The sequence below is a fragment of the Triticum aestivum genome, chromosome 3A, assembly GCF_018294505.1.
Source record: "Triticum aestivum cultivar Chinese Spring chromosome 3A, IWGSC CS RefSeq v2.1, whole genome shotgun sequence".
Lineage (NCBI taxonomy): Eukaryota > Viridiplantae > Streptophyta > Magnoliopsida > Poales > Poaceae > Triticum > Triticum aestivum.
Genome location: NC_057800.1, coordinates 551,439,832 through 551,454,959, shown reverse-complemented (window position 1 = coordinate 551,454,959; position 15,128 = coordinate 551,439,832). Strand labels below are relative to the sequence as shown.

Below are 15,128 nucleotides of genomic sequence, written 5' to 3'. Positions count from 1 at the left end.
TTTTGCCGCAGTATCAACTTTATAGAAAAAATAGTCGCATTTATGGCACTGAATTAGTATCATTAGATTCGCTTTGAAATGTACTTTCATAATATATCAAGTTGACGTCACATATGGTTACACTTTTCTATAAAATTGATCAAAATTATAAATCTTTGACCTATCACAGAGATAAGATAGAAGTACATTTATTCATGGAGGAGGGATAGCTGCTTAAAAGCCGTCCTCCACTCCTACTCTGGTCTCCAGCTGGAACCAGAGGCCAAAGTGAAGCCAGAGGAGCTCTGAATTTTCTTCTCTTTTCTACGGGGGTGGCGGTGGTGCTCGCGCCCGGCTCGCGGCGGTGTGGTAATCATAGGGGAGAGTAGGGGTGTGTATGTATAAAGGCCCGGCTTGTCCCGAGCTGAGCCGAGGGGAAGTTGGATTGGATCCCCCGCCGCGACGTGGTGAGCTACTCAGAGCTGAGCTGTTTCCTCCATCTTCCTCCCCTCACTCCTCCCTGCTGCCGCGCCTCACTCTACGCTACGCTACGCTCCGTGCGCGCGTGGGATCCTGCTGCTGCCTGCCCGCCTGCCATCCGTCCCCGTCCTTCCTCCTGCCATTTCCTTCTTCCCCTGTCTCTTCTTCCGTCTTGGCGTCCGTCCACCTCTAGCTCCAGCCTAGCCTCAGAGAGTGTGTGTGTGTGTGTTGATGAGGAGGTGAGGGGGGCCGGAGCCACAGCCGCAGCCGCCAAGGGGGCGGCATCTGGGGTCCGGGGCCGGCAATGGCGCCGTGGTGGGGGCAGGAGGCGCGGGGAGGGGTGTCCGGCGGCGTGACGGGGACGCCCGTCGTGGTCAAGATGCAGACCCCGGACTGGGCCATCTCCGAGGTGCCGCCGCCGGGCTCCCCCGCCGCGGGGGGCAAGGACGGCCGCGGCAAGAACGCGCGCCAGATCACCTGGGTGCTGCTCCTCAAGGCGCACCGCGCCGCCGGGAAGCTCACGGGCGCCGCCACCGCCGCGCTCTCCGTGGCGGCGGCCGCGCGCAGGCGGGTGGCCGCGGGCCGGACCGACTCCGACGCCGACGCCGACGGCGCGCCGCCGGGGCCGGGGGCCGGCAGGCCCGCGCTGCGCACCAGGCTCTACGGCTTCATCCGCGCCTCCCTCCTCCTCTCCCTGCTCCTCCTCGCCGCCGACGTCGCCGCGCACGCCCAGGGCTGGCACCTCGCCGCGCTCCCCGACCTGGAGGCCGTCGAGGGCCTCTTCGCCGCGGGCTACGCGGCCTGGATGCGCGCCCGCGCCGCCTACCTCGGCCCGGCGCTGCAGTTCCTCACCAACGCCTGCGTCGTGCTCTTCATGATCCAGAGCGCCGACCGCCTCATCCTCTGCCTCGGCTGCTTCTGGATCAAGCTCAGGGGGATCAGGCCCGTGCCCAACGCCGCCACCGCCGGCAACGGCAAAGGCTCGGACGACGTCGAGGCCGGCGCCCAGGAGGAGGAGGAGGGGGAGTTCCCCATGGTGCTCGTCCAGATTCCAATGTGCAACGAGAAGGAGGTGAGCTACAAAAACCAAAAGAAACGAATTTCCACTTCTCCGCCTGCCATTTTTTCTGTGCCTGAAGGTGAAATCAAGGTCGCGGCCTGGGATTGGGCGTCGGCCGCCCCGGCCGGCCGCCGCATTGGTGGTCGCAGGCATCGAAAGATTCGGATTTGAGCTGCAATCCCGGGACGGAAAATTAACCGGCGGATAGATAAGAGCCATAGGATGCAGTGGATAGTTGAGATTGGGTTATCCATCTTGGCTGCAGTGCCAGTAACGCAAAATATTGGCCCCTATCACTTTGGGGACTGGACTGGAGTGTTGCTTGCAAGTTGGGACTGAAACGGTTTCTCTTGTTTTTTGACCAAAGCTCCTACTAGTTGGTTAACGTGATGGCTACTACTACTACTACTGAGTGTTGGGTGTTGTCATCATGAACTGTTTGGTTGAAGATTCGATCCCGGAATGGAGTATGTGGGCTGAAGAGTTCCATTTTTGGGGATGGGGTGCTCAGAGTGTTTCTAAAGCACATCCCAGTTATGCTTGTCTATCTTTTCCATCCCAAGACACATTTTAGACGCGGCTGCCAATTCAATTCATTTGCTGCTGTCAAATGAGGGTGCCGCTTATTCAATACTCCATTATAGTCTTGTTTGTTTAATGATGCTTTTTAATGTTTCATGCTCCTAAGTTAGTTATTGTTCTTGTTCTTTTTAATGGTAGGCTTCATTTTGAACAATACTGAATCAGGGAAATATTGAATAATCTGTGCAACTATGATGAATCTTGAATCAAATTTTAGCTCATTCCTTTGATTTGTATGCGTGTTTGCAGGTGTATCAGCAATCCATTGGAGCTGTCTGCAATCTGGACTGGCCGAGATCGAATTTCTTGGTGCAGGTGCTCGATGATTCTGATGATGCTGCGACTTCTGCTCTCATCAGAGAGGAGGTTGAGAAATGGCAACGGGAGGGTGTCCGGATATTGTACCGGCACCGGGTGATTCGTGATGGCTACAAGGCTGGAAATCTCAAGTCTGCCATGAACTGCAGCTATGTGAAAGACTATGAGTTTGTTGTTATCTTTGATGCTGATTTCCAACCACAAGAAGACTTCCTGAAGCTAACTGTGCCCCATTTCAAGGTATAGCTCAAAATTCACATTCATTCTTATCTAATGATGACGAGCCCATGAAAGTTCTATCATCTGACTAGCTGCGTGTGCGACTTTCAGGGCAAAGAGGATGTTGGACTAGTTCAGGCAAGGTGGTCTTTTGTAAACAAGGATGAGAACTTGTTAACTAGGCTGCAAAACATAAATCTGTGCTTCCACTTTGAGGTGGAACAGCAGGTTAATGGGGCATTCCTCAATTTTTTCGGGTTCAACGGAACCGCGGGAGTGTGGAGAATTAAGGCACTCGAGGACTCTGGAGGATGGATGGAGAGAACGACAGTTGAAGACATGGATATTGCTGTCCGAGCACATCTAAAGGGATGGAAGTTTCTCTATCTTAACGACGTTGAGGTACTTGAATAACCTCTCTTGTGGTTTATGACTTTTCTGTATGGTATTCGAAGCTTCACTGATCATTCAAACTGTGCTACACGAATTTCCCTTTCAGTGCCAGTGCGAATTGCCGGAGTCATATGAAGCATACAGAAAACAGCAGCATCGATGGCATTCTGGTCCGATGCAGTTGTTTAGACTCTGCTTTGTGGACATTATCAAATCGAAGGTATGAACTTAGGCATATTTTGGAAGATGAGTCTTTTTTTGGGGAAAAGATGAGTTGAACTGCATTATACTTCAAAATTTACTTCTGTTGTAAGTATACTTGGTTTAGGCTTGTCCCTTTCTTGCGGTTAACAAGGTTTTAGCTGCATTCAGTTGCTTAATTAAGTACAGTTTGATTAGTATGACAAGTCACATCCGCAGGATGAATATTTACAAGGCTGATTATTTCCCAGGAAGCACAAGTAGGACGTATGTTTGCAAGTTTTCATGACTAAATTATACAGTTGTATAAACTTTGTTCCGCTTGAAGTTTGGTCAGTTAAAATCATTTTAACTCGCATATTGTTTAATGGTTCTATTTTAATCTTATAATTAGATTTACATTTTGACTCGCTCGCTTTGATAAATTCCCTTCTTACCAAGGGTCATCATTTATGTATTGCCTCCTCACATTTTGCAAATTGCAATGAAGTTTATTTGGTCAATATCACACAGTACTATCAAATTTTGGGCAAACTCTATTAGTCTGGAAAATCAATCGGCCTATGTGGTTTGTAAAAATGCGCGAATCCGTTTTGATCAACATTCTTACACCTGATGAGCACCCTTAGTTTTCAAATGTTTGCCCCATATATTTATGTACCACTGAATGACATTACCTACCTCTGTTGCAGATTGGGTTCTGGAAGAAATTCAACTTGATATTCCTTTTCTTTCTCCTCCGAAAACTGATTCTGCCCTTCTATTCATTCACCCTCTTCTGCGTCATACTTCCAATGACAATGTTTGCTCCTGAAGCAGAGCTACCTGCCTGGGTGGTGTGCTACATTCCAGCAACCATGTCCTTGCTCAACATCCTCCCAGCCCCAAAGTCCTTCCCATTCATCGTCCCCTACCTTCTGTTTGAGAACACCATGTCGGTGACCAAGTTCAACGCCATGATCTCCGGCCTGTTCCAGCTCGGGAGCGCCTACGAGTGGGTCGTCACCAAGAAATCCGGCCGGTCTTCGGAGGGCGATCTCGTCGCCCTCGTCGAGAACGAGAAGCAATCCAAGCAGCAGAGAGTAGGGTCCGCGCCCAACCTCGACTCCCTAGCAGCAAAGGAGGAATTGTACCCGAAATCGGAACCTAAAAAGAAGAAACACAATAGGTTATACAGGAAAGAACTAGCATTGTCCTTCCTCCTCTTGACAGCAGCAGCTCGCAGCCTGCTCTCGGTTCAGGGCATACATTTCTACTTCCTTCTGTTCCAGGGGGTGTCGTTCTTGGTCGTCGGGCTCGACCTCATCGGCGAGCAGGTGGAGTGATGATGATAGGATACTACAGCAAGCAAGTAGTATAATGGGGTTTTCTCTTTTTTGCATTTGATGAAGCGCGTGGAATGTGCCATTTGAAGCATCACCGAACGCGAGAGGTGGCTCTGGCTGATGATCATCAGAGAGAGGCTGAAATGGAATGAAATGAAAATGAAATGTTGGGGTTGTAGATATATGGCTTGGGACTCGGCCTGTGAGGTCCCAATTCTTTTGTAAGAATCGATGGATGGGTCTTCGGTGGATAACTAGATTGGGTTAATTCTCTTCTTCTTGACAGTTTACCTTCAAATGAAGTGATACTGTTGTTGTTGTTGTTGTTGTTGTTGTCGTCATCATCTGTAATGTAGTACTTTGGAATGCATAGTGAGTGATACTTGTTCTGGGTACACCAACCACACCATGGATTAATTGGAATGCTTCTGCTTCTGTGTACTTTGAGGAAGGATTTACACGCGAAATGTGTATGGTTTGGCTGCTACTTTTGGCTTGTGATGGTGGCCGACGTTTTGGTCACTGTCAGTGAGAGGACGATTAGGGCCTAAGTTGAGGGGCTTTGCTCCGTGCGTCTGCGAGCAGTCCATGTGGCCGCGAATAGGAAATTTGCTGTGTGTGATTTGTCCTTCGTGATGGACTGTTGTTGCTGTTATGCCGTCGCCTTCGCTCGGCACTTGCATTTTACTACTGCCGCGCTGCGCTGCTTTGGCGGAGCGGAGCAGTTGGGCAACGAGAAATACCATACGTGTACACCAGCTGGGTTACTGTCTGCCGGCAAAGTGAAGGCACGCACGCCGATCGCCTATACGCTCAGACCCGCACACAGTCTGTCTGTCCCCTCCTCTGTGCCTGGTTTCTTCTCTCTTCCACGGCTATCCATTGTAGACACAGATCATTTCCCCTACACTCGGTCAAAATTTGTAATAAAAGGTTTTCAGATGTTAAAATATAATCTCTCTGTAAACAAATATAAGAGCGTTCAGATCACTATTCTAATGATCTAAATGCTTTTATATTTCTTTACGGAGGGAGAACTCACTATATATATGTAGTGAAGCAAGGCATGCGTAGATTACTAGTGATGATGTAGCGAGCTCCAGTTTTGGACCTGAGACGGCCTTGTCTAGCTAGCTAGTTTCCACGGCTTGCCCGGATCTAGCTAGGCGGCCATCATCATAGCCTACATAACCAAACAAAGGAGCGCACTTGTTCCACATGATCAACGACAGAGCGATTGAGGGGGCCCTTCAATTTGTCACATCAAGGGGGTCCTTGGCTGTTTTACTTTAGGAAAAACCACGCCACGGCGCATCGACCGGACGCATGTCTACGGGAGACAGCGACCGTCTAACCGGCGACCGACAGGCCGTGGAAGCATGCACGGCCGACATTGTACCACTCTACGCCGTGTAACACGAGCACCTCTTTGTGCAGAGAAGAAAAGCAAGAGGTATCGCGACCCTGTACGTGCTCTCCATGGGGAAGGGAAGTCGCCAACCATTTTCGCACGCACGTCGCACGTATGCAGTGTACGCGAAACAAAGCTTTGACTCAGACCTGAACAACCCCTAGTTCTAGTTAGCAGCCGAGCTCGAAGATCACGCCGTGGTTATGCAGATCCTGCTCAGCATCACTTCCCACTCGCTCGCACTCTTCCAGCCTCACCAACGGCCACGCGGTCTCGGATCAGCTCTCGGTAAGCCAACCACGCAGCACGTGCGGCAGGGAGGGCTTGGGCCGCCCAGTCCTGAAGAGTAGATCTACAACGGGCCTTGGAAATACAACACTACAAATGGGCTTTAGCTCCGTCGCTCACGTACCGACAAATCACTTATACATACAGGGGTACTTCGTGGGGGTGAAAGCTTTCATCGACATCATGGTGGTAAAGATACAGTGACTTCTAGGGGATCACCCCAGGCCCAGGCACGTTCATCGATCAAGGCTTCCCATCTTTTTGGGTGGACGATTCAAGGCGCTTTCAAAAACCATTATTGATAATGTTCGCGCGGGTGAAAGAATGATAACATTGTTGCTCCAGTCCAATTGCAGTCCCTTTGTCCAAGTCTTTCGAGTATTTCTTTGAGCAGAGATTGATACCACGAAGAAAGTGTTTTCAAGAAATTTTATTATAATTCTTAGTCATAGGAGCTACTTTATATTTTCTTGAATCTTAGGTCCAAATGAGCGTACCTGTAATTGTTATGAGCATGAATAAAATTATAGGTGTTTCTAAAAAAACCCATAACAGGTACTCTTTCTAAATGTCACTTTCATCTTCTTTGGTGCTGACAAGTGACACACCGCATGTGTGTCACTTGTTACAACCTGTGACTTTTTTTTTGTTTTAGATTTGGGTTTTCAAAACGTTTCATCTCTTCGATCGTGCGTCCAAAATCATGAACAAATTTTATCGTTGAATTTCTCACATCGAGATGTTTCAAACTAAATCCCATGTTAGTACGTTTAGATGATCTTTTTTCACGAAAATCAGGAAAAAACTAGAAATAAAGAAAGAAATTTGGAAAAGACCGAAAACTAAAAGAACATAACACTTGATAATAAAAATATCACGCTCTTAAAAAATTAAAATATCACGCTCTTAAAAAAACTAAAATGTCATGCTAATAATAATAAAAATGCCATGCTCTTACTATTTAAAACCATGCTATTAGTAGTAAAACTTCCATGATATTAATAATAAAAATGCCATGATAAAAAAAAAATCAAAGTTGCCACATTGTGTATTTTCTTTGTCAAAACAATTACACACAAATAAATTATTGTGATTCAAAAGTTAGAATTGCCATGCAATTTAAAAATAAGTTTACCGTTCTATAGATTGCCAAGCTCTCAAAAATTAAAATGTCATGCTCTTAATAATAAAAATGCCATTCTCTTTAAAAAAATGTCGTGGCAAATTACACAAAGAAATGTCATGGTTTTCAGAAAAACTTTCTGATCTTTTTTGTCATGGACTATAACTAACAGTCTTAAACAAGGCAAACTTTGGCAAAAACTATCTATAAAACATGGTAGAGAATAGCAAAAATTGCCATGATTTTTATTACCAATCCACCTTTAAACTCATAAACTTGTGTGTTGAACCAGCCCATAAAAAGGATTGCACAAACACATATTTGTTATCTTGCTGAATTGTCCCAAGTTATGACACCAGAACACACAATGCCATGATATATTCTTATGAAAAACAATTATGGGAATGTTGATTTTCCGTGTTCAGTGGAAAATGCCATGGTAACTTGAGAAACATCCCATGAAATTAGTCATGGCAACTATGAAGCATCCATTTCTATTTATAAAGAACATGGCAACTTATTTGGGAAAACTGATTGTAACATAGCAACTTTTTTTGGAATTTATAAGGGACACATGGGAAAAGTTGGGCATTTGGTTATTGAGACTACCATGGTCTAGAGAAAATAGTTCCTAAAGATGCCATGGTCCTTTTTTGCCATATGTATCAATGACAAATTGCCATAGTTGAGTGCTTAAAACCTGAAATTCCAGTGGTTGTAGCACACATACAAGGCTGTTGTTACACAAATCCACTGAGAAAAAATGGAACTGATAAAAAAGCTTCATAAAAAGGATAATAAAATTGTGTGTCGACGACATCGGCATGCAACTGCAAACGACGACGCTGATGCCGGCCTCGTCCCATGTGATACATCCATTTAGCATCATAATTTCCTACTGTTATTTATTTTATTTCAATGTTATATCTCACAATGTGATGCAATTTTAATGCATTTACTCTCTTAAAATGCAAGATACATCAAAGGAGAAAGATTAGCGACAATTGTAAATCTGAGATGAGAAAGCAACAATAGAGATATCAATTCCCCGGAGCTCAAAACGAAGTATGGACTTTTGGAGAATTATTTTGGAATATATGAAGAATTGTGGAACAAAAATATGCCAGAGGAGGCCCACCAGCCAGCCACATGAATAGGTGGCGCGACCATCCCCTGGCCGCGGCACATGTCCATCTGGGGCTCTGGTGGCTCCTCTCCTGACGTCCTTTGACCATAAATTCCTATTTTCCCGAGAAAAAATAGAAGAGTTTCGGGACTTTCTGCCAGCGCCTCGAAGCGGAACGAGGGCAGGAGCACTTTTGCATTTCGGCGGAGCGATTCCGTCGGGAGGGGGAAATCGAAGCCTTCATCATCACCACTTATCCTCTCATCATGGGAATCTTCATCTTCATCAACATCTTTACCAGCACCATCTCATCTATAAACCTTAGTTCATCTCTTGTGTTCAGTCTTTGTATCTACCTCAGATTGGTACCTGGGGGTGCTAGTAGTGTTGATTACATCTTGTAGTTGACGGTGTTGTTTTACTTGGTGAAAGATTATTATGTTTAGATTATTAATTACATATTTACACCCACTGATCATGTTCAATAAGATGAGTTGTGAGTAGTTCTATTTGTTCTCGAGGACATGGGAGAAGTCCTCTTATTAGTAATCATGCGAAGTTGATCACCATTCAATGTTTTCATATTAATATGTTGTGTTATTCTTTCTCTAGTGGTGTTATCTAAACGTCAACTACATGACACTTCTGTTGGGGAACGCAAGACGCAATTTAAAAAAAATTCCTACGCTCACGCAAGATCTATCTAGCAGATGCATAGCAACGAGAGGGGGAGAGTGTGTCCACGTACCCTCGTAGACTGAAAGCGGAAGCGTTTGACAATGCGGTTGATGTAGTTGAACTTCTTCTCGTTCCGACCGATCAAGCACCGAACATACGACACCTCCGAGTTCTACACACGTTCAACTCGATGACGTCCCTCGAACTCTTGATCCAGCAAAGTGTTGAGGGAGAGTTCTGTCAGCATGATGGCGTGGTGACGGTGATGGTAGCGCAGGGCTTTGCCTAAGTACTACGTGAATATGACCGGAGGCGTGAACTGTGGAGGGGGCGCCGCACACGACTAACAATGTTTGTTGTGTGTTCTAGAGGTGCCCCCCCATATATATAGGTTGAAGGGGAGGAGAGGCAGCCAAGGGGGCGCCCCAAGTAGGAGGAATCCTACTTGGGGTCCTCCCAATTCGGCCTCCCCCCTTTCCTATTCCTATTCGGAGTAGGAAGGGAAGAGGGGGAAGGGGGAATCCTATTCCCTTTTTCCTTTCCTTCTTCCTCTTTCCTTCTCCAACTTGGTCAGCCCATATGAGGGAGGGCGCACCAGCCCTTAGTGGCTGGTGTGTTTCCCCTCTTGGCCCATTAGGCCCATATAGCTTGCCGGGGGTTGCCTGAAACCCCTTCCGGTGACCTGATACATACCCGATACCCCCAGAACACTTCCGGTGTCCGAAGACTATCGTTCTATATATGAATCTTTACCTCTCGAGAATTTCGACACTCCTCGTCATGTCCGTGATCTCATCCGGGACTCCGAACAACATTCGGTCACCAAATCACATAACTCATATAATACAAAATCGTCATCAAACGTTAAGCGTGCGGACCCTACGAGTTCGAGAACTATGTAGACATGACCGAGACACTTCTCCGATCAATAACCAATAGCGGAACCTGGATGCTCATATTGGTTCCTACATATTCTACAAAGATCTTTATTGGTCAAACCGTAATGACAACCTACATTATTCCCTTTGCCATCGGTATGTTACTTGGCCGAGGTTCGATCGTCGGTATCTTCATACCTAGTTGATGTAGGGTGGAAACCCCTGGGCCGATCTTTCACGATGGTAGCAGATCCTACGAAGAACACATGACGGGAACGAGGGGAAACACAAGAGAAATCACTCAAACCAACAAGATTCGGTCACACATATGCTAGATCCTCGGAACATATCGAGATACACGATCCAAATCCAACAAAGGTCGATACATAGGTAACACGTTCTTATCCGTGAGGAGGTCTTGAGGTCTTCCCGTTAGGGGTCTTGAATCCAAGTGGACCTTCTCCTAGGAGGCGGCGGTCTCTCTTGGTGGAGTAGATCCAGATGGATGAGCGAGGCTCTATCTCACTTATGAGATATCACAACGCTGCTCTACCTAGGAGGAGGAGGAGGTCTATTTATAGTCTTAGTGAAAATGGGGGTGAAGTGAAGGGGTACATGGGCCTCAGGCCTGAAACTGTGCGCAAACAGGTACCGGACGTCCGGTGGTTCGCGGGCGTCTGGACGTCCGGTAGTCGCCGGACTTCCGCTATTTCGGCTCGGATGAAGTGGCACCGGATTTCCAGAGATGGCCGGTCGTCCGATCATTGGTTGTCCGGTCGCCTAGGACTTCCGCTGATTTCGCTCGGTTGGGGACCTGCCGGATTTTCGGTGGAGATCGAATGTCCGGTCACTGGGAGGTGTGGGCGGTCGTCCGTGTTGGGGAGCGCAGTAATTTCAAAAAAATTCCTACGCACACGCAAGATCATGGTGATGCATAGCAACAAGAGGTGAGAGTGTCGTCCACGTACCCTCGTAGACCGTAAGCGGAAGCGTTATGAGAACGCGGTTGATGTAGTCGTATGTCTTCACGATCTGACCGATCCAAGTACCGAACGCATGGCACCTCCGAGTTCAGCACACGTTCACACTACAAAAAAAATACACTTCCATCATGATACGTGTTTGTCACAGTAGGTCACGTTTTCTGTCATGCATGTACATCCATGACAATTTTATGACAGAATCAAGATAGTCATACCTGTGCTGTCGTAGAAGTGTTCCATGACATTACCAAAATTATCATCACGGAAGTGTCCACTTCCATGACGATAAATCACGCGTCACAGAAGTGCTTTCGTCAAGGGTGACCGACACGTGGCATCCACCGTAACGGAACGCCGTTAAGCTATCGGGTCCGGTTTTGGATCCGATAACCCGTTAACAACCCGGACCAATGGGGATTTTCCACGTGTAAAATCATCATTGGCCGGAGGAAACACGTGTTGCCTCACCGTTGGGACAGATGTCATCCACTCATTGGACAGGAGGCACCTATGATAGGTCGACACGTGGCACGGCCCAACAGTGGCCCATTCCGGTGAAAAAGGCCGGCCCAGTAAAAAATAGCAGACCGTCCCATATAAGGCCTACTCGTGTCAGGTCCATTTAAGCCCACGGCCCATACGAGATGTGCCAATTCGGCCTGTCAATGGCCCATTAAAGATTTGACACCATTGCAGCCCATCGTCAGTTTGAGCCCATTAACAGCCCGCTATATATTTGGGCTCAATATCGGCCTGATGAAATTTTGGCCTGTCAACGACCCATTCAGTGGATGGGTCAATTTTCATGATGTACATCTTTCATCCTTTTAGCGACCCATTTAAGTGTTGGGCCAATTTCTGGCCCAGTGTGTCTTTCAGCCTGGTGATGGCCCATATATCTGCTGGACCATTTGTAGTCGGACCTTAGTTTTGGCCTTTTAGCAACCCATTTAAGTGTTGGGCCAATTCTCGGCCCTATGTGCCTTTCAGCCTATTAACAGACCATAAATGAGTTGGGCCATTTGTAGTCGGACATGAGTTTTGGCCTTTTAATGGCCCATGCCCTTCATGGTCCAATACCAACCCGGTTTCTCTTTCGGCCTGCTAAAGGCCCATAACACAGTTGGGCCATTTACAATACGACCTGACTTTCGGCCTCTTAGCGGCCCATGCTCTTCATGGTCCAGTACAAGCCCGTTGTCTCTTTTGGCCCGCTAAAGGCCCACAGTATAGTTGGGCCATATGTAGCCCGAACTTAGTAACGACCTGTTAATGGACCGTGAAATCAATTGGGCCCACCTGTTGCCCGCTTCGATGTCAGCCTATTAACGACCCAGGAGTTAAGAGGGCCGACCATTAACTTTCGGCCTGGTAACGGCCCATTAACTTAATGGGCCCACTAAAGTTTGTACATGTCTTTAGGACAAATTAGGTAATTTGAACCCATTACGACGAGCAATTATGCACAGGACCAAAACCAATCAAGCAAAGGTACGACATATAGGGAAAAACATTGCACATCCAGCATATATTGCAGGAAATTACATCCATTGGGCAATCAAAGATTGATGCCAGTGCAAATAAATGAACAGAACCTAACAATCTACAATGTCACAATCTGCAACCTCAGCATGGATGACGCCCATAAGTATGTGGGCAAGTTCTTGCTGCTTTGCTACACTGTCTCTGAAAACATTAATCCGTTGTTGTGTTGCACGACTCTGCACCTCTGATTCCTCCACCATTTCCATCATTCCTTCAGCCATTAATTGGTTCACAAATATACATTTTTCCGTTGCATTCGAGACAGAGGGTACTGAACAGATTCAGATGGCAATTTTGGCAGGCTTGTATTATTAATAGTGGAGAGTGTCTCGACCACTGCATCATAACATAAATTAGGAGGGGAACCAAACAAATTAATCATGAGTTATTGACATATTACCTGGCCTAGATTTATTGGAGAGAAACAATGGGGTTTCCCTATTGTTTTCAGAGTGTGTCTTCTTATCTTCAGCAGCCTGCACCAAATTAAGACACTAGCATTATTATCATTGGCCAAGTCAGATAATAGGAAAACAACATTGGCACAACGAACATTTGGGTAACTATCCAACACCAAATTAACACAATATGGCACAACTATCATCAGCCAGGTAAGGTAATACGAAAGCAACATTGACACAATGAATGAATGGGCAACCAGAGCAGCACTACAATTCAGTAATGTGCATGATATGAGATAGTACACTCATGCAGCTCAGTATGCAAAACTACCAGGCAATTTTCTTTACAAAAATCAACATTGGCGCCTTTAACATGTTGCTACAACTAATTTTAGATCAGACAAAGGCTGGATTCATGCTGATTAACAAAATACACGCTGATGTAAAAATACAGTGATATACAAGAGGTACTTACATCAGCATTGGAGCACAGAGAATTCCCGCAAGATATTTTCCTCGAATACAATCCCAATGAAGGAAATCTTCTATCATTTAACCTTATTTTCTAAAAGAGAGATGGGTAAGAAACATGTAGAAAATATGATCAGAATGCTATAAAATTTCATGATGTGAGGATACGCACACGCTTCTTAGAATGGAGTTGACATTCTTTTGCTGGACTGGAGCGGACTAGTTCTTTGGTCACTGGAATCTGCTTATTATCAGTGGGAGTTGAGTTTCTCTGTGCTGGAGTAGTATCTATGAAAAATGGAGTTGGTTTATTATCTCCTGGCATTTGGATCTTTTGCAAAGACCTGGTTTTTAACCCTTCAGATTCTAACATAGCCGTCTTCCCCTTGCATGCCTTATATAGAAGAATGGTGCTTCAATTATAAAACATGCTACAACAGAGATGGAATAGGTACTGAAGAATAAAAAGGCATGACATATTGACATGTATTCCCTCCATCCGAAAATAAATGGATGGGTCTAGGCGTATTTCAGTTCTAGATACATCCAGTTTTATCCATTTCTGTGACATGTAATCCGGACGGAGGGAGTATGATGTAAGAGCTAGGGATACAACAGGACAACACAGTAAAAAAACACTGAAAACCCACTGCAGAACCAAAGTAATCAAACCCACTGATATGATATAGTACACTCATGCAGCTCAGGATGCAAAACTACCAGGCAGTTTTCCTTACAAAAATCAACATTGTGGCCTTTAATCATACATTTTGCTACAACTAAATTTAGATCAGATAAAGGTTGGATTCACGCCGATTAACAAAATACATGCTGATGTAAAAATATAGTGACATACAACATGTACTTATATCTGTATTGGAGTACAGAGAATTCCTGCAAGAATCTTTTCTCACAGACGATACCAGTGCAGAAATTCTTCTATCTGTTAAACTTATTTTCTAAAAGAGAGATGGGTAAGAAACATGTAGAAAATATGATCAGCATGCTATAAAATTTCATGATGCAAGGATACACACACGCTTCTTAGAATGGAGTTGACATATTTTTGCTGGACTGGAGCGGACTAGTTCTTTGGCCACTGGAATCTGCTTATTATCAGTAGGAGTTGGGTTTCTCTGTGCTGGAGCAGTATCTATAAAAACTAGAGTTGGTTTATTATCTCCTGGCATTTGGATCTTTTGCAAAGACCTGGTTTGTAACCCTTCAGATTCTAACATAGTCATCTTCCCCTTGCATGCCTTGTATGGAAGAATGGTGCTTCAGTTATAAAACATGCTACAACAGAGTGATGGAATAGGTACTGAAGAATAGAAAGGCATGACATATTGACATGTATTCCCTCCATCTGGAAATAAGTGGATGAGTCTAGGCGTATTTCAGTTCTAGATACATCCTTTTTTATCCATTTCGGCAACATGTAATCCGGACGGAGGGAGTATGGTGTAAGAGCTAGGGATACGATAGGACAACACAGTAAAAACACTAGTTGAATGTAAAACTGTATGCTAGTGGAATACGTATAGAAAAAACTAAGGCAACATACATGTGTATGATTGGGAAACTAAGATGGCATTGCAACAGAGCACTAGAACATCACTTCAATGTAAAAAAACATGGTATGGTAGACAGATGAAGTACATACTGAT

The 15,128-nt window shown here is 45.6% G+C and overlaps 1 protein-coding gene across 1 annotated transcript; it reads left to right on the top strand.

Moving 5' to 3' along the window:
- The first annotated feature begins 260 nt into the window (after window positions 1-260).
- LOC123062167 (probable xyloglucan glycosyltransferase 1) lies at window positions 261-4,952 on the top strand. Its single transcript, XM_044485539.1, has 5 exons — window positions 261-1,531; window positions 2,351-2,659; window positions 2,750-3,040; window positions 3,138-3,251; window positions 3,925-4,952. The coding sequence occupies exons 1-5, from the start codon at window positions 764-766 to the stop codon at window positions 4,555-4,557; spliced, it is 2,115 nt and encodes a 704-aa protein (XP_044341474.1). The 5' UTR covers window positions 261-763; the 3' UTR covers window positions 4,558-4,952.
- The last annotated feature ends 10,176 nt before the right edge of the window (window positions 4,953-15,128 follow it).